The 26831-nt window shown below is 33.8% G+C and overlaps 1 protein-coding gene across 2 annotated transcripts in view; it reads left to right on the top strand.

Moving 5' to 3' along the window:
• Positions 1-26831, top strand: part of KIFAP3 (kinesin associated protein 3) — a 146191-nt gene that overhangs the window by 96687 nt on the left and 22673 nt on the right. For both annotated transcript variants that reach the window (XM_004013680.6, XM_027975591.3), the window contains exons 18-19: positions 8239-8428; positions 18425-18524. In XM_004013680.6, coding sequence (XP_004013729.1) covers positions 8239-8428; positions 18425-18524 — 290 coding nt within the window. The remainder of the gene's footprint in view (positions 1-8238; positions 8429-18424; positions 18525-26831) is intronic.

Below are 26831 nucleotides of genomic sequence, written 5' to 3'. Positions count from 1 at the left end.
TACACACATGGGCAGTCTCGTTCCTTCTTTGGACTCTATTTACACTAATTATTTTGGGTGACCCTGTAAAAAATTTCTTGAATATCACCTACTCAGTCATTTTCAACTTAAGTGTTTCAAAAGTATCAGCTGAGCCACTAGGGAAGTCCAAAAATACCAGAGTGGATAGCCTATCCCTTCTCCAGCAGATCTTCCCAACCCAGGAATCAAACTGGGATCTCCGGCATTGCAGGTGGATTCTATCAGCTGAGCTACCAAGGAAGCCGCTTAAAGGATCAGAATAGAAGTTTATAAAGAATCAATTAATAATGCCCTTGAAATCCTCTAGGCTGGCATTTCTGCTAGTGATCTCATTACAAAATCAGATAATCAACAGGTACTTTATGGTCAGTCTCCTACATTTTAGTTCAGAAATTTCATGTTTATTTGGTATCACCTGATTTTTGGATTTGACCAATATATCTTTACTGGTTTAAAACTAAATCAGTACATTGACATTTTAGCTTTGATATATAAATTAAAATAGGGAAGCTTTATGTATTTAACCATTGTTTAACCAAGATGTTTCAACACATAAGCCACTGGTCACAGGGTTTATGAACAGTTTCATGGTTCTTGTACTATTTTCTAGGAGATCACTAATGTCATTGTTGTATATAAAATATATAGTGTAACAGTAAGAAACTTCCTAAAATTCTATATCTGATTATCTTACCTTAAGCAAAAAGAAGAGAGATATCAGTCTGTTATGAATCGCCTTTATCATACTTTTAAAATTACCTTATTTTGAGAAGAATTGATGGAAAGTAAAAATACATTTAGATGTTTGTATTAGGTAGGTTTGGCTAAGAATGTAAGTTAGTGATAGTTCCGAAAGACTGGCTTAGTCTTATAAAAATATTTATTGTAAAATATGAATATGTTTCTCATAAGATAAAATTTTCATTCCCAGTATTTCTAAGCTCTGGGCTCAATTCTCTGATCTTAAGTAGGAGTTTTCCCCACCCTGCATCTTCTGTCCTAGCTCTGTCTTTCTCTCTAGAATCCACATTTTGAAAAAATCTCTAAATATTACTTCCTCTATTTTTTCATTTCCCCATCTTTCCTACCTTCTCCTTTCTCTTTTCTACCAGTTCTTCCTCTGCATCCATTACTCCATTGAAATAGTGCTTATGAAAGTCATCTGGACCTTCATGTTTTGAAATCCGATGAACATTTTCAGTCTTCATTTTACTTTGTTGATCCTGCAAGGACTTACAAATTTTGGTCAGAGTTAAAATGTAAACTCACAAAGAAAATTATTTTAGATTATTACATTCATAAAAACTCCTGTGAATAAGAGGACATCTGAGAAGAAGAATCAGTGAAATGAAACTGGTGATATATCAGCTACCTATATATATAGTTCCCTAAAATGCTATCTGATCATGTGAGTTAGTATAAAACAAATTCGAACAAGTAATCTGAAGGTTTACCTAATCTCTCTACATCAGACTTAGAAGTGTGTTTGATATGCTGCCAAGCAATTTTAGATTGTTTCATTTCATACTTTGGAAAACTTAAAAGTCTAAAACGTTATTCAAAAATATCAAAGTTGTTAAACTGAGACCATTTAAAGATACTCACATTTTGGGGCATTGAAACATGTATAATATCATATAAGAAACAAATCACCGGTCTAGGTTCGATGCAGGATACAAGATGCTTGGGGCTAGTGCACTGGGATGACCCAGAGGGATGGTATGAGGAGGGAAGAGGGTGGGGAGTTCAGGATTGGGAACACGTGTACGTGGCGGATTCATGTTGATGTATGGCAAAACCAATACAATATTGTAAAGAAATTAGCCCCCAATTAAAATAAATTAAATTTTTAAAAATAAAGATATTCACATTGTAATCATTAGTGTGATCTGGAAGTCCTCTCCTGTGCTACTGCACCAACTGAGTCATAGTTATAGCTGAGTTTCTTAGAAGAGAAGTCCAATACAGCAGGTAGATGGACACCAGACTTTGGAAACTTCCCATATTCTATTCAAAGAATGTTTCTTTACCTTTCTATACTATACACCTATAGGATCCGAGGCCCTGGCTCAATTTTAGCTTGTCAATAGGGAACTGCACCAGCAGGAGCAACTTCTTCTTGAAACATTTTTCTCCTCCATTGAGTAGGGGTTCTGATCTTAGATTCAACCTTTGACCTTTATGAGGTGGTAGCTTGACCCTATAGAGTATTGCATTTAGAATACAACTGATTCTAGTTCTCTCACCTGCTGAATAATCTCAGGCAAGTTATTTAACTTTTTGAAGATCTAGTTTACATTGATACTTCTGAAGATTAAAGAAATTAGAGAAAATATATATGAAGCATCTACCATATGATGGTCACTTGATATGTTTTGTTCAAACTAAACCAAAATTCAATCCTAGTTGTGACATTTATATATAGATTAAAAATCTGAATCAGCGTTTCCTTTCCTTAGTGAAAATGAAAGTCATTCAGTTGTGTCCGATTCTCTGTGATCCCATGATCACTTTTTGTGATCTAGCCTGCCAGACTCCTCTATCCATAGAATTCTTCAGGCAAGAATACTGGAGTGGGTTGCTAGTTCCTTCTCTAGGCAATCTTGCTGACCTAGTGATTGAACCCTGTCTCCTGCATTGCAGGCAGATTCTTTACCATCTGGGCCACCTGTACAGTTAATCATTTACATTATTTTCTGTTCATTTTGACTGTTAAAATGATATGGGAAGATAATCTGTTCACAGTTTGGATTTTAAGTATGGAAAGTTATTTGGAATATATGTTTTGGCCAGGCATAGTTGTATTTGTAGTTTACTTTAGGATTGTCTTGCCGAATGGCTGAATTTGGCATTTTAAGACTTCATGTCAAAGAAGTTAACTGAATAGTGCAGTTTACTGAAAGATCTTGATTAGTACAGTGTAGAAAAATAGGAAACTACCTATGCTAGTGTAGAAGTGCTTCATGTGTTCAGTTACCCATGTTCTGAATCTGTGTTGACTAAGTTGAATTCGTACTCAGTTTATCAGCTAACCTCAGACCAGAGGTTTCTCCTGGCTTGCTAGGCCTCCTTATTTGGCAGAAATTTGAGGTATGGGCCATTTTAATGCATCAGGAAAAGTTTCTCAGGTTCACTTGGGATGTTGCTGCCATTCTTTGGATTTTTGAACTTGAATTCAATTACTGATCACAACTCAGGGTGCTATTTGCTTGTCCCAGATCTTTTTAAAGAGTAAAACAAGAGAGAATGGGCTTAATTTGAAACAGGAGAAACTTTGATTAGACACAGCAAAGATGATGAAACACTGGGAATATACTGACAAGGGATAATATAAAGTATTGTCCAGTTAACATTAAAAACAGCTAAATAACCAACTTTCTAAAATTGTTTGTTAGAAACCTGCCTAGAATGGAAGTAGATGATCTCTTAAGATGTTTTTATCTATAGATTTTGATTCTTGAGTAATTTCAGGATAGCTGTAGTCTATAATAATAGAAAATAAAATAGAGTGGGAGTATTTGTAGCTTAAGGCAGTTTATCTTTAAGAAAACAAACTTCTTGCACTCAAGACAAACATCATGAAATAATACTAAGAAAAATTAGATGCCATGCGAGCCTTAGGGAAATATGCCATCTGCAGTAAAGTGTTTGCCTCCCAGGTTATGCACATGTTATTTTACACTAGTGGTAAAGTGTTTATATACAGTATTCAAATTAGTGATTTGAAACAGATATATGTTCATAGTACTCTCTCTACCATAGAGGACTGCGTGATTGGTGATGCAGTCTCTGGGGTCTCATCAGCAAATTGTCACAGGTCTGACTAGGCCTTACATGTAGCTTTGGGAGGCGGGGAATTGGGGTAGTTGCAGAAAGGAAAAGGGAAACAAGGAGAGAGAAACCTAGCTTTCTCACCTTCCAAAGCAATCATGCAGCAATTGACGATTGTCTTTTCTCTTCCAAGCCTTGGGAATTATCAAGGGAAGAACAGAATCCTCTATACATAGAGAGCTTCTGAAAACCCCATTAGATTATTATACCTCAGTATTCCTTCAGCTTTGTATGAAGTATTTGAGAACCTCAAATTCCTCCCCAATTAATAAATGATTTCCTCCCCTGACATTACTGGGTTGTCAACTATCTAATACATGTTTAGTAAGCACATGCTATGTTCCAAACACTAAAGTTGACACTGAAAATTAAAGGCAACATGAAGTCTCTAGAATATAAAAATTTACAATCTGGATACCAGGCTACTGTTGTCTAGACATGAACTGACCTTTTAGGAGCAGTACTACCACATGGCCCTATCAATAGATACTCTGTACTAATGGCAAATTGTATCTACAGGTTGTTTATGGAAAAGGGAATGAGCCTAGGTTCTCTGGTAAGACTGATGTCTATTGTCTTTCCAGCCAGCCACAGGCTACATGTGGTTTGATGCTAACAGAGGTTTGTGTCACTGAGATTTTGAATGGCAGCCTTTTACTTTTAATAACTCTTAATTTTGACCATTGGCAAATTGTGTGTATTGTAATAATCTGGAATTATTTCAAACTAGGAAAACAAGGTGCTGCCTTCATTCTAGGATAGAAACAATTATATCTAATAAGACTGGCATATTGAAAGGAGGTAAACTAATGTATGCTTGCATTAACTTCTAACACATCTATTGTTTGTTAGAGTCTCCACAAAAATTATCAGGGCAAGTCTGTGTCAGACAGGAAAGGTGGGTTTATTAATAAACTTCCAGCAAGGAAGACCACTTCTAAAAATGTCATACAACATCTTGAAAAGGAAAGCTGTAGAGAAGTTTTCATAGGGTTAGCTTTAAAACTCAGGTTATTTCAGGAGAAGATTTCAAAGGCATGGAATGGATAGAAATTGGTAAAATGAATAGAAAGTAGTTACTTTAAATTAGCTTGCAGGTTGGTGATGGGCACAGAGCAGGGATTTTTGAATGAGTTGTCATAAACTTCTAAAATGTTCTTTCCAGTGCAGGTGGAGTTCATTCCTGTTTGTTTAACAGTCTTCACAAATTTTTATTTATCAGATTTGTAAGTTTGTTGTGTATTCTCAATTCCATGCAATCAGATTGGACTTTATGAGATAAACCCAGTTGGGTTTAGTGTTTAGTCTTCTTTTGGAGTTCTTTTTTATATTGCAGAAATTTATGGCTTTTCCTAGTTTGTTAGAATTTACGTGTGTGTGTGTATATATACATACGTGTGTGTGTATGTGCATGCATACATACCAAGTCACTTCAGTCGTGTCCAACTCTTGTGTAACCCTGTGGACTGTAGCCTGCCATGTTCCTCTGTCCATGGGACTCTCCAGGCAAGAATACTGGAGTGGGTTGACATGTCCTCCTCATTCACATACACACACACACACACGTACACACATACACGCGCATGCATGTGTGTGTGTGTAGTCCCTGCCAGTATTATGCATGTTACACTATTGGTTTTTTTAATTATCAGCAGTTGGATTAAAAAAAAATAGTATGAAAAAAAGTTATGGTTTCTCACTTAAATAAATTTCCTTTGGTTATATCTTTTACTTTTGGGCATAATATTTGAAGTGATATTACACAGATAAGCCTCCTCAGTGCTCTAAACAGGTTGAAGAGATAATTTTACTTTGAGATCTGGTTAGAAAATTCTATAGTCAAGACTAAAGGGCAACTTTTGGGACAGTACTACTGAGAAGTAGGTAGTATGTGCATAAAAAAATCAACAACTCTGTTATGTGTGTGTGTTTAATTACTTGTATATCTGTGTATACATATTATTGGGAAGAAGTATTTTCTAACATATAAAAGGCATCTTTTTAGCAGCTAATACCGTAACCTTAATGAGCAACTCAGTTACTCTAGATCTGCTTTAATTTAGTATGAAGAATTGTATTAAATAAACCATATTACATTCTCAATTAGGGGGCTGCCACATTAAAGGAGAAAGAGAAATCTGTTTTCCATCAGTTACATTAGAACACAAAGCAGATCTGTGTAGTTCTATGTTACCCTATAGTGTGTTAATCAGATACAAGGTGTGACGGAAGCCAGTGACAAAGAGTTTTCCTGATAGTGAACAGGCTCTGATAATAGGCTGGTTAAGGCCTCATAACGTTTCAGTGGTTAAGTAGTAAACAAAATGATACAGGACTTCAAAAAGGATGACACATTCCACCTAAAATCAAATCAAAAGTCTAATGATACTTACAGAGTTTTTGAAAACTAGTGCTTAAGATAATAATGTCATGACTTGAGAAGAGAAGAAAATAAAAGACAAGGCATGTTTACCTTTAAATACAAGACAAACTAACGTTCCATAGCAAGGATGTTAGGGTGCACTCCTTGTGAAAAGAAGCATTTCAAAAACAAAGAAAAAGAACTATATTTCTAGAGTATTTCCACAATAGCTTGATAAATTTGGATGACATTTCTTGGCTGTTTTTGAGCATCTGAGCTCCCAGAGTTATTTTCTGATGATGAAGAGGTAGTAGTGTAAGAGGAAAGTAGAGATTTGGGGGAGAGGGGTTAAAGGGAATTGGTTTTAATTGATACATGTTGAATTTCTTAAATTTCTGATACTGTATATTCATTTAGAATTGCTATGTAATTTTTAAAAGATGAACTCCATATATTGCTGCTATTCTTCAGTTTGGCAGAGGGATAGTTATTTCGACAGCTTTATGAAGTAATGGTGTTAATCATAGATTTTTATTTAAAGAACATTAGAACTTAAATAAATATTAGATTTGATTTGTAATTAAAGAATCTGAGACCGAAAGATACTGAAATACTTTTAGAAAGTTGCATGCTTACGCTAGTATCAAACCTAGAAGGAGAACCCAGGATAAGACCTGGGTTCTTATCCAATGTTTCTTGTGTAATACCATACCACATGATTAGTATCTATAAATTTAGACTCTGAGACATAAAGAAACTATGACTTTGCCATGATTACTAAGCTAGATTCATTGAGGATAAAAACAGAAGATAGCTGAGGCTAGGGATTTCAGAATGTTGATCTGTGGGGGTACAAGTTTCAGAGTTGTGCACTATAGAACACACAGCATGACAGCTGACACTGCTGAGAGATATACCAATAATGTGAAATTTCAAATTTAACAAGAAAAATTTTGATAATAGTAATTACATTTATTATAAAATTTCAGACTTATTTTACATCCCAGAAATTTATTCTGTGATGACAGTTTTTGACTTGTGCCTTACTTAGCTTTGGATGAAAATTGCTCGCATTTAAAGTTATTGTAATCATTTCAACTACTGGAGGACAATAGTATTGCCTGGTACCTTTCCAACTTAAAAAAAAATAAGTATAAACAAAAGTGTTAAAGATATGACAGAGGAATTTAATACTAAGGAACCTGTGATTAGAATGACAAGAAATACCAGAAGTCTTTTTTCCAAGTAATCCATGGTACTGTCCAATGATTTTTAAGTGAATATACTTGTCAGAAGTAGCCACAGCCGGTGAAGCTAGATAGGTTCAGCTGTAGCTTTTCTAATATTTATAACTTGTCTACTTGTCCTTCAAAAACACCCACCAATGAAGTTCTCTGTGAACAGATGTTACGGATACAGTGAATACACCACAATCTTGCTCCTCAAGAGTTCATTGCCAAACAGGAGATATTTAAAGAAATAATTATGACCAAATAAGACATTATCATTTCTGTTGTTGAAACATAATTGAATTAAATTCTATTTATTTTTTTGTAGTAAACCATTTCAATTTATAGAAGAAATACTTTAATGTTGCTCTTTTTTTTTTGGCTAGTGAAAATGTTATCTAAAAAAAAAGATATAGCAAAAGATATAATTTTAATGCTTAACCACCTGTCATTAGTGCCACATAATTATAGTCACAGAACTATTTGGAAGTTTAAGTCAGGCTGCTTACATAAATTCTAGTAATACTTAGATAAAGAATTTGTGAAATTTGAGCTTTTCTAGTTTTTGCCATCGGCAGTAGCAGTTGGTAATCCAAACAGAGATGTCTTTAATATATGTAATAAATTGATTTCTATTGATTATTGCATACATTATTCCAAAAAGGTAATTTTAATATTTCCTCTAACTGAAACAAAAGCCCCCTCAAATTATCTTGTAAGATATAATTACTGCTGAGTATCAAAGAAATTCCTTCATAAACTTATAAAAAATAATTGACTATTTGTTTACAATAGGAATATGATGAAGAATGGGCCAAGAAAATTCAGAGTGAGAAGTTTCGCTGGCATAACTCTCAGTGGCTGGAGATGGTAGAAAGTCGTCAGATGGATGAGAGTGAGCAGTACTTGTATGGTGATGATCGAATTGAGCCATACATCCATGAAGGAGATATTCTTGAGAGACCTGACCTTTTCTACAGCTCAGGTAAGATGATAACCAAGACAAAAATAAATACTTTTAATGTATGCTATAGGGGTTTTTTGTCTGCCACCTTTCTCATTCCCAAGGTTTATAAGCACTTCTTTTAGTAGGTAAATGGTCTTCTGCTAATGATTTTAGACATAACATCAGTACACACCAAGCAAACCTATTAACTCATCATTATCTTTTTCCAAGGTAGTCTTTGATGTGATCTCCATTAAAAAGGCTGTAACAAGGAAAATTAAAACAAGGAAAATTGCTCTTAATTTATTACTTTCTAGAATGTATAACTTAAAATGACATCTTCAAGATTTACTACTGTTTGAAAATGTGGTATTTTTCTCTATTCTGTATTTATTTAAATATATAGTTTACTAATTTATGTTTTGTTTTCCAGTGTGTTTAATTTTAACAGTCTCATTTTGCCATGGTTTTGCGTTAGTTGGGGCTTCTCTCATAGCTCAGTTGGTAAAGAATCTGCCTGCAGTGCAGGAGACCCCAGTCCAATTCCTGGGTCCAGAAGATCCACTGGAGAAAGGATAGGCTACCCACTCCAGTGTTCTTGGACTTCCCTTGTGGCTCAGCTGGTAAAGAATCTGCCTGCAATGCAGGAGACCTGGGTTTGATCCCTGGGTTGGGAAGATCCCCTAAAGAACGGAAAGGCTACCCCCTCCAGTATTCTAGCCTAGAAAATTTCATGGACTGCATAGTCCATGAGGTCAAAAAGAATCGGATATGACTGAGTGACTTTCACTTGCTTCAGTTTTGAAATAGTAACCCTATTTGATTCTCTGATTGGGAAGATTTAGACAGTTTATAACAACAGTTTTTTTCATTCTACACTCTGCTAGTATTTTCAAGGTAAAATTTAATTTTTACATAAATCTTACATTTATTATACCCTTGTTGATTGTGCCATCTTCCTTTGTCCAGGGATTCTGTGCTTAGAGCCTAAGTTGTTGCATATTCTGCCTTCTAATGTGTTGTACTATTGCCAATATTAATTACTTTATTGAACTCATTTAGTTTGAAGAGATGAAGGAAAGGATTTCTAAGATCTGTAGTAGGTTGGAAATAAAAGGCATTGAAAGTAATTGTATCTGAGTAAATGGCTCACTTTTTTTCCTACTATGTAGTCATTCATATGTTTTCATAATTGTATGCTCTGCATATTGCCCATAAGGCTGAATTATTTTTATATTTGATTTAAGGTACTTCAGTCCTGGAAAGTTGGTACTTTACTTTCAAAATTAAATGGATTTCTTCCTAACTGAACTTAACAGTAGTTACGAAATCTGCTTTGTGTTTCAGCCCAGATGGAGTAGATCATTAATTTCAACTAACCAGAATTTCTTAGTTCAGTAATGGCTAGCAGCTGTTCCTTACCTAGTGAGATCGTCATGAAGTAAAATAATGTAAAATATATGTGATATGAATTTTTTGATAATAGAAATCAGAATTTCTGAGAATCAGGTTTCTTGCTTTGAAAATTGATAGCTTCTTTTCAGTGTGAATCAATGAGCAGTTTCCAAAAACGAATAAAGCTTTTAACCACTTCAGTATTTAACTTTGTTGTTTCAATACAATTAGCTTCTGAACAGATTTCTAAAAAATTATTCCATTTTTCCAAAATCAATTCATTTAAATTAACCTCTTAAAATGAAAATCATAACATTTTTCTGTGAGATACAATTAAAATGTACAATTTAAGCTTTGTGAGAAATCTAAATTGTACATCTTTTTATATATCTAAATTTAGAAACAGCCACAGCTAATGGAAAAATAAATTGAAGCATTTGAGGAGTGAAATGTTATCATTAGATAGCCTCGTGGTGGTTGTTTTTTTATACCTGTAGCTTGAATATGGTAGACACTTGACAGCAGGGATTACACTGTTACAGTTCTCATATCAAGCCATCTGTACTCTTTATCTACTTTATTTTTCATAAATAGTTCATCAACTAAAAAAATATCTATGGTATTCTTGATATGTGTCATGGAAATCCAGATAGTGGTAGTCCTTGTCTTTTATTATGTACAGTTGTATCTTCAGAAACATGAGAAATTTTATAATACTACAGATTTATTTAGATGCTTGAGCCATCTTATTTGAGTCTCCATGAAACTTAGGGCTGCTTCTGATAAAGGCAACTTTAGAAGTTTTTCAACCACAAAAGTTAAGCTAAATGGCCAGTGATACCCTGGGCTTATCTTTTATTAAAAAATGAAATAGTATTTGCTACTTCCTGGTCAATAACCTCAGATGCAGATGACACCACCCTTATGACAGAAAGCGAAGAGGAACTAAAGAGCCTCTTGATGAAGGTGAAAGAGGAGAGTGAAAAAGCTGGCTTAATACTCAACATTCAGAAAACAAAGATCATGGCATCTGGTCCCATCACTTCATAGCAAATAGAAGGGGAAACAGTGGAAACAGTGACAGACTTTATTTTCCTGGGCTCCAAAATCACTGCAGATGGTGAATACAAGCCATGAAATTAAGACTCTTGCTCCTTGGGGGAAAAAAGCTATAACAAACCTAGACAGTATATTAAAAAGCAGAGATATTACTTTGCGAAAAAGGCCCATCTTGTCAAAGCTATGGTTTTCCCAGTAGTCATGTATGGATGTGAGAGTTGGACCATAAAGAAGGCTGAGCGCTGAAGAATTGATGCTTTTGAACTGTGGCGTTGGAGAAGATTCTTGTGAGTCCCTTGGACTGTAAGGAGATCCAACCAGTCAGTCCTAAAGGAAATCAATCCTGAATATTCATTAGAAGGACTGATGCTGAAGCTGAAGCTCCAATACTGATGTGAAGAGCTAACTCATTAGAAAACACCCTAATGCTGGGAAAGATTAAAGGCAGGAGGAGAAAGGGACAACAGAGGATGAGATGATTGGATGGCATCACCAACTCAATGGACATGAGTTTAAGCAAGCTCCGGGAGATGGTGAAGGACAGGGAAGCCTGGCATGCTGCAGTCAATGGGGTCACAAAAAGTCAGACACAACTGAGCAACTGAACAACAATTTCCTGGTCATTAGTATTGCCTTCTGTATTTTCCAACAGTTAAATATGTCAAAACATATCTGTTTCTTTCTTGCTATTTTTTTCATTGTTTATTTCTTTATTTTTTAATATAAATTTATTTATTTTAATTGGAGGTTAATTAAAAATGGATCTTCATGTTATTATATGAAATAGGAATATATTTAACATCTCTTTATTGTTCAGTTCAGTTGCTCAGTCATGTCTGACTCTTTGCAACCCCATGAATCGCAGTACACCAGGCCTCCCTGTCCATCACCAACTCCCGGAGTTTACTCAGACTCATGTCCATCGAGTCAGTGATGCCATCCAGCCATCTCACCCTCGGTCGTCCCCTTCTCCTCCTGACGCCAGTCCCTCCCAGTTAGTCAACTCTTCCCATGAGGTGGCCAAAGTACTGGAGTTTCAGCTTTAGCATCATTCCTTCCAAAGAAATCCCAGGGCTGATCTCCTTCAGAATGGCCTGGTTGGATCTCCCTGCAGTCCAAGGGACTCTCAAGAGTCTTCTCCAACACCACAGTTCAAAAGCATCAATTCTTCGGCGCTCAGCCTTCTTCACAGTCCAACTCTCACATCCATACATGACCACAGGAAAAACCATAGCCTTGACTAGACAGACCTTAGTCGGCAGAGTAATGTCTCTGCTTTTCAATATGCTATCTAGGTTGGTCATAACTTTTCTTCCAAGGAGTAAGCGTCTTTTAATTTCATGGCTGCAGTCACCATCTGCAGTAATTTTGGAGCCCAAAAAAATAAACTCTGACACTGTTTCTACTATTTCCCCATCTATTTCCCGTGAAGTGATAGGACCAGATGACATGATCTTCGTTTTCTGAATGTTGAGCTTTAAGCCAACATTTTCACTCTCCTCTTTAATTTTCATCAAGAGGCTTTTGAGTTCTTCATTTTCTGCCATAAGGGTGGTATCATCTGCATATCTTTATAGTTACATTATTTTTCTTAGTCTAAAATAATTGTGGTTGTAGTTACTAATTCCCTTTCTATTATGAAATTGCTGCTGTTTGCTTTAAACCTTTTACCCACAGAGGAAGTATATTATAATCTGTAAAGCTGTATTGCTATTTTAATTGTTGTTCAGTCACTAAGTCATGTCCAACTCTTGGCGACTCCATGGACTGTAGCACATTTCTAAATGACTTTTTACTTTTTTGCTGTTCTTCTTTATTAATTGTAGTGAATCTTCTTAGCATTTAGTATATAACTATATTATAGAATATGAACCTTAAAATGGTTAGTTTCTGTCTCAGAATCATTGTAAAACTGTAATTTTCATTTCTTGTATATTTATGTGATATATCTTATCAAGTGTGGCCAAATAAGTTATGATTTATCTATTTTAGTCATTTCTTTTTGTCTCTTTCTCCATTGTTGATATCCATGTTCTCCCACACAGTCATTTCACTTTTAGCTAGTTCACCAAAGAGCTTAATATTGTGTTTCCATTTGACTTTTAGAAATAAATGTATTTCAGTAACAGTATATAAAAAGATAGAGTTTTTGTAGTTTTTTTATTTTTATGCGCAATATGTGTAAGCCACTTTTTTTTTTTACTATTTTAATTTACAATACTGTATTGGTTTTGCCATACATCAACATGAATTTGCCACGGGTGTACACGTGTTCCCAATCCTGAACTCCCTACCCTCTTCCCTCCTCATACCATCCCTCTGGGTCATCCCAGTGCACCAGCCACAAGCATCCTGTATCCTGCATCAAACCTAAACTGGTGATTCGTTTCTTATATGATATTATACATGTTTCAATGCCATTCTCCCAAATCATCCCACCCTCTCCCTCTCCCACAGAGTCCAAAAGACTGTTCCATACATCTGTGTCTATTTTGCTGTCCTGCATACAGGGTTATCGTTACCATATTTCTAAATTCCATATATATGTGTTAGTATACTGTATTGGTGTTTTTCTTTCTGGCTTACTTCACTCTGTATAATCAGCTCCAATTTCATCCACCTCATTAGAACTGATTCAAATGTATTCTTTTTAATGGATGAGTAATACTCCATTGTGTATATGTACCACAGCTTTCTTATCCATTCATCTGCTGATGGACATCTAGGTTGCTTCCATGTCCTGGCTATTATAAACAGTGCTGCGATGAACATTGGGGTACATGTGTCTCTTTCAGTTCTGGTTTCCTTGGTGTGTATGCCCAGAAGTGGGATTGCTGGGTCATATGGCAGTTCTATTTCCAGTTTTTAAGGAATCTCCACACTGTTCTCCATAGTGGCTGTACTAGTTTGCATTCCCACCAACAGTGTAAGAGGGTTCCCCTTTCTCCACACCCGCTCCAGCATTTATTGCTTGTAGACTTTTGGATTGCAGCCATTCTGACTGGTGTAAAATGGTACCTCATTGTGGTTTTGATTTGCATTTCTCTGATAGAGTGATGTTGAACATCTTTTCATGTATTTGTTAGCCTTTTTAAATTGAGTTTCAGAAATGACAAAGTTGACAAATTACCTATACTGGCAATAAATTTGCTTTTATTTCATTTTTATTCTAGTACATATCCCCATTTTACTCATAACCATATTATCATCAGTACTTTGTTGTTGTTTTTCAGTCAGTCAGTCTTGTCCAACTCTTTGCAACCCCAGGATTGGCTGGTTGATCTTTTTGCAGTCCAAGGGATTCTCAAGAGTCTTCTCTAAGACCACAGTTCAAAAGCATCAATTCTTCAGTGCTCAGCCTTCTTTATGGTCCGACTCTCACATCCATATATGACTACTGGAAAAACCATAGCTTTGACTAGATGGACCTTTGTTGATCTGCTTTTTAATACACTGTGTAGGACTGTCATAGCTTTTTTCCCACGGAGCAAGCATCTTTTAATTTCGTGGCTTCAGTCACCATCTGCAGTGATTTTGGAGCCCAAGAAATAACGTCTGTCACTGTTTCCATTGTTTCCCTTTCTATTTGCCATGAGGTGATGGGACCAGATGCCATGATCTTCGTTTTTTTAATGTTGAGTTTTAAACCAGCTTTTTCACTCTCCCCTTTCACTTTCATCAAGAGGCTTTTAGTTCCTCTTCGCTTTCTGCCATAAGGGTGGTGTCATCTGCATATCTGAGGTTATTCATGTTTCTCCCGGCAATCTTGATTCTAGCTTGTGCTTCAAACAGCCCGGCATTTCTCATGATGTACTCTGCATTTAAGTTAAATAAGCAGGGTGGCAATATACAGCCTTGACATATTCCTTTCCCAAGTTGGAAGCAGTCCATTGTTCCATGTCTGGTTCTAACTCTTCCTTCTTGACCTGCATTCAGGTTTCACAAGAGGCAGGAAAGGCAGACTAGTATTCCCATCTCTTGAAGAATTTTCCACAGTTTGTTGTCATCCACAGTCAAAGGCTTTAGTGTAGTCAGTGAAGCAGAAGTTGATCGTCATTACTTAGAGCACCTCAAAAAAGGTGTGTTACATAACTGCTCTAAAAGGTTTCAAATAATTTAATAACCTTAATGTATATAATGCTCTACAGTTTACAAAATGTTTGGTATATATCATCTGTCTTCTCTTTGTTCTCTGGCTGTTTAAACATCACATGAAAGTCTTTGATTCCTTGCTACTATCTTTGAACCAGTGAGGTAAAGTAGAAGCCTGGGAAGAATACTTCTGAATTTATTTGAATATGATTGCAATCAACAATGCATAATTCCTTTCTAGTATTTCTATAAAAGAATTATTAATTTTGGATACAGAATACTGAGAAACAGATAGTTCCAAAGAAGTTAAACTGCTTGTATTGAAGATTTAAGATATCATTTAATTTCATTCTAATGAAGAATGATTATTCATACATTAGAGTTACCTAAATTTTGTCAAGTCATTAAAGGGGAGTGTACAAGGTATAGTTTATTGAATGAACTGTAGTTTCTTAGGATTATTAGAAATTAAGTTCAGAAGTATAAATTTACCCTTTTTTATGTATATAGCATCAGGCTTATTTTATTACTAAACTTATTATATTCTAGGCCTATAAAATTTCTTAAAGTAGCTATATTCTGGGTTTATAAAATTTCTGGCTGAATCTTTAAACTCAGGTTTTTTTTTAGTATCATCTCTGTTTGATGAAATCCCTGTTTGTAGCTTCCTGTATTCCATTTATCCTTTTTACTCATTTTTCCCTTTGAAGACAATGAGAACTCTGAATCAAAATGAAGATGTTGAGAATTTAACAGTAGTTTTTAATTTAATTTCTTCCTCGTCTAGTTCACCTCACTAGACCATGTTTCATGTAATATAAACTTTTAAAGTATAATTCGGGTATTTTTATTTGGTTGTATTTTTATCTGAGTGTTATATTTTTATCTGAGTGTTATATTTCTGAGTGTTAGAATCTTTTATTCTCTGGCATGCTGAATATCTTTGTATTCATTTTCAATGTGTGGTATACATTTTATTTTGGCATTTTACTTTGCTTTGTTCCTCTAAAATTGGCAGGTTTCATAAAACTTGATCTGTAATTATTTGGTTTTAATTTAACAGAGAAACTTGTTGATTTTTGTAGTATTAACCTTGTTAATTTTAGCCAGACCTTAACAAAGTCTTAGATGGATAAAAAATAATTTTTTTAGCTGCTTAACTTTCAATCTGTGGTGTCTTGGCATTCCCATAATTTTGTTTTTGTAACTTTTTTGTGTTTAGCTGGTCTTTTGGTTTATAGAATTTTCAGCTTTTAAGCTTCCTCTTAAGTATTTAAAATTTCCTAAAGTAATAAGGTAAATACCAAAGGTATGATTAACAATTCAACAACTAAATACCAATACAAGTCTTTAATATATGGTATACAGCAAATAATGAAAGTCACTCAGTCATGTCTGACTCTTCGTGACTCCATGGACTATACAGTCCATGGAATTCTCCAGGCCAGAATACTGGAGTGGGTAGCCTTTCCCTTCTCCAGGGGATCTCTCAATCCAGGGATCGAACCCAGGTCTCCCGCATTGCAGGCAGACTGTTTACCAGCTCAGCCCCAAGGGAAGCCTATATATATCCATATAGCAAATGGATAGTGTTATGGAAATACAAATTATTTTACTTATTCATTTGCAAGCTCTATTAATTTTACGATATACTTGATTTTTAATACCCTTACTCTTAAACAGATTTTGTCATTAATTCCCAACTATCTATTGATACTCAAATCAGTTACACCTCTTCCTCCCTCCCTTCCAACTGGGACTTTCTAACCTCTGCAGAACACAGTAATCCAGCTATAGCTTTTTCACCTCCAGTGCTCATTTGGCACATAAATCCCTTCCTGTTATATAATCATTTATTAATAAAATATATTATTTAATTGCATCTTAAGTGTCTATTTTATATTTCACTTAACATAAAACTCCTTTCAGAAATTGTGTATTGTAATTTTTTCCACAGGACCTAGCAAAGTATTTATTGCATGATAAGTATAAAATGATCATCTCATTACTAAATAGCTTGCTTACTGTGTGCCAAATTTATAAACAATATTGTGGATGCAACCTAGCCAACATTTACCTCGAGGTCACTTGCCAACTTGGAACACTTTAAACTTTAGAAGGTCTCAGAGCTTTTCAACTAGTAATTACAAGAGCCATATATAACAGCCCTGAAGCCATTACTGAGATTTTTTTTCCTCAGATTCTTCTTATTCTTAACTTATTCATAGAGAGTGAGAGTGAGAGAGAGTGAAGTCACTCAGTCATCTCCAACTCTTTGTGACCCCTTGAACTGGGGCCCACCAGGCTCCTCCATCCTTGGGATTCTCCAGGCAAGAATACTGGAGTGGGTTGCCATTTCCTTCTCCAGGGGAACTTCCCGGCCCAGAGATCGAACCCAGGTCTCCCACATTGCAGGCAGACGCTTTAACCTCTGAGCCACCAGGGAAGCCCAACTTATTCATAATTCTATCAAAAATAGGTTATCTGAATTCTTAGATTGGAGCAAATGGGAAAGCAGTATCTAAAATCAGCAAGGAGTAATAATAAATTCTTAGGTTTAGGAAAAGGAACACTTTATAAGCAAATTAATAAGTACTCAAAAAGCATGGTAGTATAGCCATTTAGTAATAACCTAGGGCATTACTATATAATGGTTGATGTTTATAATGAAGATTGTGTTATCAAGAAGTTTTTAAATTATATTCAGTATACTTTGTAAAAACACAGTTAATGTAAAATGTATTTACAAGGGTTTCTAACCAAAGTGTGTGTGTCTGTGTGAAGCATTGGTTATATAAAAATTCACTTGTTTGAAATATATAATTCCCTAATCATGCTACACAAATGAAGCTGCCCAGATATAAAATGTGGAATATATTAGAGTGTTGCTCTTTACCAAAACCATGCTATTTAATGTCTGTTCTATTTCCTTACTCATTCTCTGTCTTAGCCTGATAGGCTTATTGTTCCTCTCTATCCTTTCTCACCCTCTATCTTTTGTTGTCTTTCTACAAAACTATAAGCTCCTTGAAGGCAGAGACCGTGTCTTATTCATCTGTGTAATAAAATAGGACTGCAACATAGGTAGGGTTACTCACTCAGTCGTGTCTGACTCTGCAACCCCATGGACTGTGGCTTGCCACACTCCTCTGTCCATGGAATTTCTAGGCAAGAATGCTGGGGTGGGTTGCCATTTCTTTCTCCAGGGAATCTTCCCTATCTAAGATTGAACCTGAGTGTCCTGCACTGAAGGCAGACTCTTCACCTACTGAGCCACCAGGGAAGCCACTGCAACATAGTAGATGCTTAATAAATGTGCAGAACAATTATGTATGCTATTCATTCATACTCTCAGAGAGAACTGAACATCATGCTAACATTTTTCTTCTGGACTAAATATACAGGTTATTTTCTATTGTGTTACTTAATAGAATAGTTTCCTTTTTATTCCCTACAAAGATGTTTCATTAGTTACTATTTTCTTTCTAGATGGATTAGTTGCCTCTGAAGGAGCCATGAGTCCAGATTTCTTCAATGATTATCACCTTCAAAACGGAGATGTAGTTGGGCAGCATTCATTTGCTGGCAGGTAAACAGTCTTCCAAGAAAAATCTAGTATATGGTGTTTCCCTTGATTTTAAAAAGCTAAAATTCTCTCATCACTTCCCGTTTTTCTTTTTCCATTAAAGAGTAAACAAATCCTGAATATTTTCAAGAACATGCTTGTTTGATTTTAAATTAACTTACAGAGTCACATTTTTCTATGTAAAAAAATGAAGATATCACAGTTCTAAGAAAAAAATATATTTTTTTCCCTCAGTTTGGAAAATATAGGCTGTCTATTGAAATAGGCAGTACTTTTGACAAATTAATGATGCAGGTTATTTCATGTTTTCCAAATGCAATAAAATATAAAATAACACAATACATGTATTTTAACAATTACTCAGATACCACTATTTTTAAAAAGTAGATGTGCTGATTAAATTAAGGACTTTTCCTCCTTGCATGGCATTCAAATAAAATATTTAAGGAAAAATCCTGACATGCCAGCACTGTTGTACAATTATAATAAAGTTTCCAACAGATATTCTGCTTCATTGCTGATCTCATAGATTTTAAAAATCTTGCCAGAAAGTATAAATAATAGTTTTCCCTTCATATCATTGCTAAGGTATAATACTTTAATTTAGGATGACTATTGCAAATTCACATTAAAATGGTCCAAAGAATAGGTGTAGTCTTTTTACCCTTAAGACTATTTTTTTCTTTAAATTATTAATTTAATTTTCTCTTCTAAAATTACATATTTTATTAACAAATATTTCTGTTTGGAGAATAAGAATACAGTTGTGTGCTTTAAGAATACAGTTGCATGTTCACCTGAAACTATCACAACATTGTCAGTTGCAAAATGTTTTTGGTGTTAAAAAAAGTTAAAAAATTAAATTAAATTTAAAAAAAAATTTTTAATACAGTTGTGACCAATGTGTTATAACTCTTGAATCATCACTTTATATTAGCCATTTTAATTCAGTAGTAAAATTCTTAAAATAGCAGTTACTCTTCCTGCATGTAATTCACAATGATATGTTCTGTTTTAGTCTATTCTATTTTTGAAATGCAGATTGTGACCCACTATATTGGTTTCACAATTCACTGATGGTCATGACAAAATTTAAAAGCAGAGTAGAAAATACAGGAGTATTTTATGAATGCAATATCCTTCAGTATATTCAGTAGCCATTAGTAAACTTTAAATAAATAATAATACTTTAGAAATTGTTTCATCGGTGCACTAGATTGTCATGGTAAGAAACTACTTGCTTTAGGGAAAAAAAATTAAACATGATTAAATACCAGAAAGCATATGGCTTTTGACTACTTCTGATGCCTCTGTCTGTATTAGTTATAATTAGAGATTCTATTTAATTATTATACCAAATATATTCCATTGTATGACGGTTCACTGTACAAATGTTTTCTGAAACATAATTAGAAAAGGAAGAAATTATTTTGCTATATAATCCCAATGTTTATATTGAAGATTTTTGCTGATAGCACTTAAGATTAATTTTTCTGCCATTTGTGTTTCACTATGGACAAAACATTGCTTTTGTGTCTCCTGCATATACTTCCAGCTTAAAAAAAGCAAACTAACCATGCATTACTTACTTGAGAAAGACCTAATGTTTTGTATAGTTATGTGATTTTTAAGAACCTTATTGTATGTTTTGGGAGATGGCTACACTCACTAAGTTTTGTACTGTGTCCAAAGATTTCAGAATTTCATTCCTCAGTTCTGTTAACAAGTTTCTTTTTATAAAAAGACTTTGGGAAAATTCTCTTACTTTTGTACCTTTAGTTCTTTTTCAACATTAAAAAACCATAAGTAGCTTCTTTCACATCATAAAAGACATGTGATGGTAACATTGGCTTAAAGGATTTGTTAATAAAACTTGATGTAGACTATATATTTTTTCAAATAAAAAAATGGTATACTTATTTATTATAATCATTTTAAATTGAGATTGTTTGCCCTTTAAAAAGAACTTCCCCTGAGAAAGTTAAGTCTTTCATCTCTTGTCTTTTTTAATTTTTCAGGCCTTAAATGTAGTAACTGTATCATTTTCTTTTTGTATTTCCAAAAGAAATAATTTACAGTGAATTTCCTTAGTTTTTTTTGTAGGTAACAGATCGAATAAAAAGAGACTCTAAATTTTATCAACAGAGATACAAAGAAAGCTTGGAATATAGCCAAAAACTCATAGTTCTTCTTTGCTGCATAGTTTTATTGATCCTCTGTAGAATCATTTACTGTGTTATGCAATTATTTTTGGTTGATTAGGATTGTCTTCTAATGGGATTCCTATTTTGTTCTTTGTAGTAACTGTGGATTTAGTCTGACTTAGTTTTTTAATTCTACAAATATTTTATTATAAATTGCTCCACAATTGTTCACATATTTTGGCATGATAATTTTGATGCATAATGTCCCAGATGTGAAATTTTAAACTAATGGCTACCTTTAGGTTTCTGGGATCCAATAGGTAAATATAAAACCTATTAGATCAAGTATCATTGACTTAAATTAATATTTTTGAAATATTTCATTTTAATTGATTTTAAGCAAAGTGGGATTTTTTAAAAAATGTAGACAGAAGATGTTGAACTCTTATTCTTCTTCTTTACTGTTGAAATGAGAATAAACAGACTTAATGAACAACATGAAGAATTTGGGTTAATTATGAAAGAAAAATGTCGATTAAATTTTAAATATTGAAAAAGCTGATTTTAAGAACAGGAGATGTTATCTGTTTAGAGAGGTTTTTTTTTTTTCCTTTAAATCAGGAAAATTGTCCACATGACTTAAAAATTCATTCCCTGTTCATCATATGTCTTTGATTAACAAGCAATGTCAAGTTAATTGAAATAGTAATAATTTTTAAATAATATATAAAATGTGAATGTTTATAATTACAAATGTTTTTAATGATTTGAGAACATGAAAGAGTATGACAGTGCCAAGTGGCATGCTGTTCAGCCAGTACTCATGACTTTTCAGTCTTTGTGGGTTTTTAACATATCAGTTTCAGTGGGTTCAGGTGAAGTATATGATCCCAGATTTCTGCAAGGTAATGAATAAATTTCTAATTTGTATAAGAGGTTTTTTTTAATTGTTCAGAAAAAAATTCTTTCTTTCTAAAATGACCACATTTCATACTGTGACAAATCTGTTAAAATGGGGAAACTGAGTCAAATTTAGAGAATGCTTTAAATAGTTCAAATTGTATGTTTCTTAAAATCCAAGTCAGGGTGCCCTTCTTAATATGAATGTCTACATCTGTGTAATATAGCAAGGCAGTTTAATTGGACGCCAGTGAAAATTGTTAAGCTCATCCATCCTATTCTACAAGAGGGACTGGGTGTTTAATAAAATACATACTGGCAGTTAGCGAATCCCAGGTTTTAGACATGTGTCACTATCAGTTTGAACCTCTTGCCACCAGAATTTCCCAACATTTAGGGGGTAATGCAGAATATATTAGGGCTCCAAGGCATTAGCTATTGGGTTGCCATTCCCAGAGGTTTAGATGTAAATCTTGCACTCCCAAAACCTGAACTGGTATTAGAAAGTAAATTGGAACTTGCTATTGAAGCTAATTAAAAATAATAGGAGTATGACTGGCTTTTTCCCCCCTTATATACAATGTATCTGTACCATATTTTTGAACCTTTTTTTTTATTATAACTCTTACTTTTCAAGACTAACAAGAACCTCATGTTGAGAATTTTTAAACTGTTTCCAGCTTTTACAAATCAGTTTTTGTTGCAGTAAAAATGGTCCATTTTTCTTTTATAGGAATCCAATTTTCATAAACTGGAAAAAAATTTCAGGGACTGCTTGGATATCCTTGGGGCTTTGAAAAATATTTTTCAGAGGGCCTGGATTTCTTCTTTGTGGTTGGCACAGTGATGTCACTTACTGATGGTTTCACTAAAGTCAGAGATGAACTAGATGTGTGAATTATCTGAGCCATCTGATTCTCACACTTTCATTTTCTCTGTGTGTGCCCGCCTCTTTTTTCCTCTTTCTTAAAATACTTGGCCATTAACTTTTCTGTTCAATATATAGATGTTTCACATGTATATATTTTATTCTGTTTTCTCTAATTTATTTTCTTTAAAACATTAAATCATTGTTGAAATGTTAGTCATTTGCACAATTTTAAATGTTAGTCAGTTGTACAATTTTAAAAAGTACTAGATAGGACTAACACATTATTTTCTTAATATGTAAGTAGAAAACTTTTATCAAAATTTTTCCTTCATATGAAACTCCAAATGTAAAATTTTGACTTATTCTTTAGCTATAAGGTCACCTTCATTATACTCAACTATTTAACTCAGTTATTTCACTTGAGAAAAGCAACCTTAAAATTCAATATTCCCTGTCTAAAAGGCGTTGTGTAGTATTAATATTTACTGCCCTTTGTATTATTCCTTGAATTACATATTAGGATATTATGTTAAAGCAGTTATTCAAAAGATAAATTATTATCTATATTACAGCCCTTAATTTGGCAATTGAGAAATTATCATATATTGAGGTAAAATTAAATATGCTTATAAAATCCCTTATTTGATAAGTCCCCTATAAAGTTTTAATTGATAAGCCAAATTCTTTCATTTGTTCTCCTAGTATAAGTTTTAGTGACCTTCATTACTGTGGCAGGAGTATAGAAATTATATGGAAGGATCAAAAGAAATGAAAAGAACCTCACGGAAACATTTTCTTTGATAGATATTGAGACCAACAGTTTGCTCCGCAGCATTTTAAGAACTAAATGAATTATTATGAAATACTTATTAAATCTTTTAAAGATAATCATTAAAATCACTGCTTTATTAAGTATGTAACTTTTTTGTTCCTAATTTCTTTCCCTGTAAACTTTTTCTCAGAGGAGAACATGCTTCATGAAGTCTTTAAAAAAACTTCTAACTTTAGTAATTTTTCCAGTCATGGTGAATACAAATAAAGCAGCCAGTTTCCATTTTCACCTATCAGCTGCAAAATAATTTTTAATGCTTATATCCACACATGGGAGCAAAGAGGTTCTGTGATACACCTCTTGTGGGCATTTAAATGGACAAAACCTCAATGAACTATATTTGGTAACAGAGAACAGAAGCCTAAAATTCCCTAACTCTGTAATTTCTTTTCTAAGAATTTATCCTCAGGAAATAATCAGAGATAAAGACTGAGTAAATAATTGTGTGTCAAAGAAAATAGATTCATTGAGTGTAGTGAGATCCACTTACCTAATAGTGGAATAAATGTTATTTTTGTGAAGTTTTCTAATACTTGATCTTAGCTGTATTGAAGTTGGGATATTTGCAAGAATTGCTTTTTAGCTTAAATGGAATTTTGTTAAATCATGATTAAAACATATACAGCAGAATCTAAACCATGGTCTTGGGTAATAAGACAATATCCTGTTTACTTTTAAGTTACTCCTTTTCAGGGTGTATGATTTGATCTAAACATATCCAAATCTGTGTAAATTTTTATTATAATTATATTCAGTTGTCCAAATGACATTATTTTAGCATATATAAACATGTTATTTCAGGCTCAGTAATAATTGCTATAGCTAAGTATAACCAGTAGAAATAATTTTAAGTTCTTCCCATCTTTATTAACCAATCCGAAATGCATGGTAAAATTTTTTGAAATGAATAAAACTATTTATAGGAAATAACACTCTGTGATAGGTAAGATTCCATCTAAGGCAATGAAATGGTTTAATTAGTGGGATGTGAAAACCGGAGACCGAGTGGCAATAGCTATGTGACAGTTCTGAAGAGAGAAGCAAACCAGTGCAAGCGAACAGTCTCTTGAGCGTGAGACTCTGGCTCTAACACAGCCCTTACATTAAATGGCATTACATTTTTTTCTCTCTAAATACTCTCAACAATTATGCCAGTTGTTTACTTTTTTTATCTCAGAAGATGGAATGTCTTAGGAGCCTTCTAAGAGTTTCAAAGAATAAAATTTAAGGTACTTTTTTGTCTGAATCTTATTATACAAAGACGAATAACTTGCATGTAGCTAACATTTGGGCTTCCCTGGTGGCTCAGTGGTAGGAATCCACCTCAATCCCTGGGTCAGGAGGCTCCCCTGGAGACAGAAGTGGCAACTCCAGGATTCTTGTCTAAGAAATCCCATGGACAGAGAAGCCTGGTGGGCTACAGTCCATGAGGTTGCAAAAAGAGTTGAATATGGCTTAGCAACTAAACTAAACAACAACAAAGCTGACATTTATTTCATCATGTGTCTCATTTGATCATCAACAGTGTGTAAGGTATATAGGGCAAAGTAGTATTGACCCTGTTTTAACAAATGTAGAAATTAAGGCTCAGAGATTTTTAAGGCACTAGCCGAAAAGCAGTTAGGTAATATAGTGAGGCCTTTAAGCTTGGTAAGAGCCAGCGTTCTTAGTATTACACCATTACTGCCTCCAAATGGCAAGCAGATATGTTAGTCTAACAGTGAACTATGCTTTAGAAAGCTTAGGGTAAATGTTATTAAAATTCAGAGTAAGATATGTAGATTTTGTTGTATAATACAGAATATTATTTACTTATTTTGCATTAATACACTGTATATGGTTTACTGAAAATTGGTGTTTAGATTGCTTGGAGACAAATTGCTAAAATTTATTAACACATCAAGTAACTAGTTCACTACCATTAAACTGTGTTAAGTAGTTCATTAAGTTCTCTACAGATTAATCCAGTTGAACAAAAAATGAGGATGAAATGAGTGGGATAATCTCAGTCTACAAGGATTAATGTCTCCAGCAAATCTTTCATTTAGCTAATTAATCAATGTAAATGTTTAGGTACATGATGCTACTGTACTATGCCTATAAGTGAATCCTTATATATTAGTCTTAGTTGACTTCTTTGTTAAGCCTTTTTAATAGAAAAAACTTCTTTATAACCTTAAAAAAGGCAAAGGAATTCAATTCAGTTCTACTGCTTGGATACTAATGATTTGCATTTCCCAAGGAAAATTGAATTACGTTTTATTAGTAAATTGGGCCTATAACTTTTAAGGCCAGATTTTATTAGATTATCACACATCAGCATTAGCAAATTGTAAACTTTACTGAAATATAGGAATTCAAGCCAAAAATCAAGGCTTAAAATACTGGAAACCTGGGAAGATATTTTATCCCAGAAAAATTATACTGACTTGAAAAAAATATTTTAAGTGATTTGCTTTCCTTTGGAAATTTAGAAGCAAGAGAAGTTGGCTGCAGAATTGCTCTCATCAAATTCGTGTTAATTTTCAGTCTGGTGATCTGAGCTTGGGTTTTGGAGGCAGGCATGATAGCTGTGTGTAAATCCAAAGATCCTCCCAAAGAAAACCAAATTTGTTGTCTCTTTATTGGGACTTTCATTTAGGAGAAGAATTTCAGTATAAGTGAGTCTATAAATTTAATAAGTAATCTGAATATGTCTAGATCCTATAAAAATGTTAACACATCAATTACCGTGTAGTTTTGTACCAGAAGAAATGACATGGGAGTTCATCCAGTCATGACTAGGAACTTAATATATCACCACCATTTAAGTGTGATTATCCAATGCTAAAGTTCATTCATTTTTATAGTTATTAATAACATTTTTGTTGGCTGTACAGATATACAGAAATGAGTTATAAATTTAAAAAGAAAGAAAGTCCTTAAGCATGGATGACTGCTTTTATAATAAATTTGACCAATAAAATGCTCTTATTTTTTTAATTGAGTTTTTTAAGATAATAGGATACATATTACAATTATAAAGACTTGCTTATTCATAGTCTAATGAGAATTTTAAAATTATAAGCAATTTGGTTGATAAGCACTACCACCCCTCCAGAAAAATAAAAGAGAAAGGAAAATAGAGCATGTCATCTTTTATTTCCCTTAAGTCTGGATCCAGTGAATCTGAGCTTACTCCTAAACTTAGGGATCGATTTGTCTAGCCCGTCTGTGTTTTGATTGATTTAACAATATGATTTAAAGTATTTATGATTAATTGTTTTGAAAGCCCCTGTATTAGAAACGTGAACCAAATGTTTTTTTTTCTTAAATAATTTTTTAAAATAGATGAAACCTAGAGCCAATAGGTTTTTTAGTGTAAAGTTAATTAATTCCCATATTCTCCATATTGCCCGTAGACCTTCCAGATGTGCTGTTGCAAATAGCTCACCCCTCAGATATGAGCCATATGGGTTCTGTAAACTGATTTGCACTTATTTTGAATAGGGATTGTACAGATTACAGATGAATTATTAAAGTAAATGTATATTGCCAAATAAATCTAATAGCAAAATATTAAA

This window comes from Ovis aries, chromosome 12 (assembly GCF_016772045.2).
Source record: "Ovis aries strain OAR_USU_Benz2616 breed Rambouillet chromosome 12, ARS-UI_Ramb_v3.0, whole genome shotgun sequence".
Classification (NCBI taxonomy): domain Eukaryota; kingdom Metazoa; phylum Chordata; class Mammalia; order Artiodactyla; family Bovidae; genus Ovis; species Ovis aries.
This window is presented reverse-complemented; position numbering and strand designations above follow the sequence as displayed.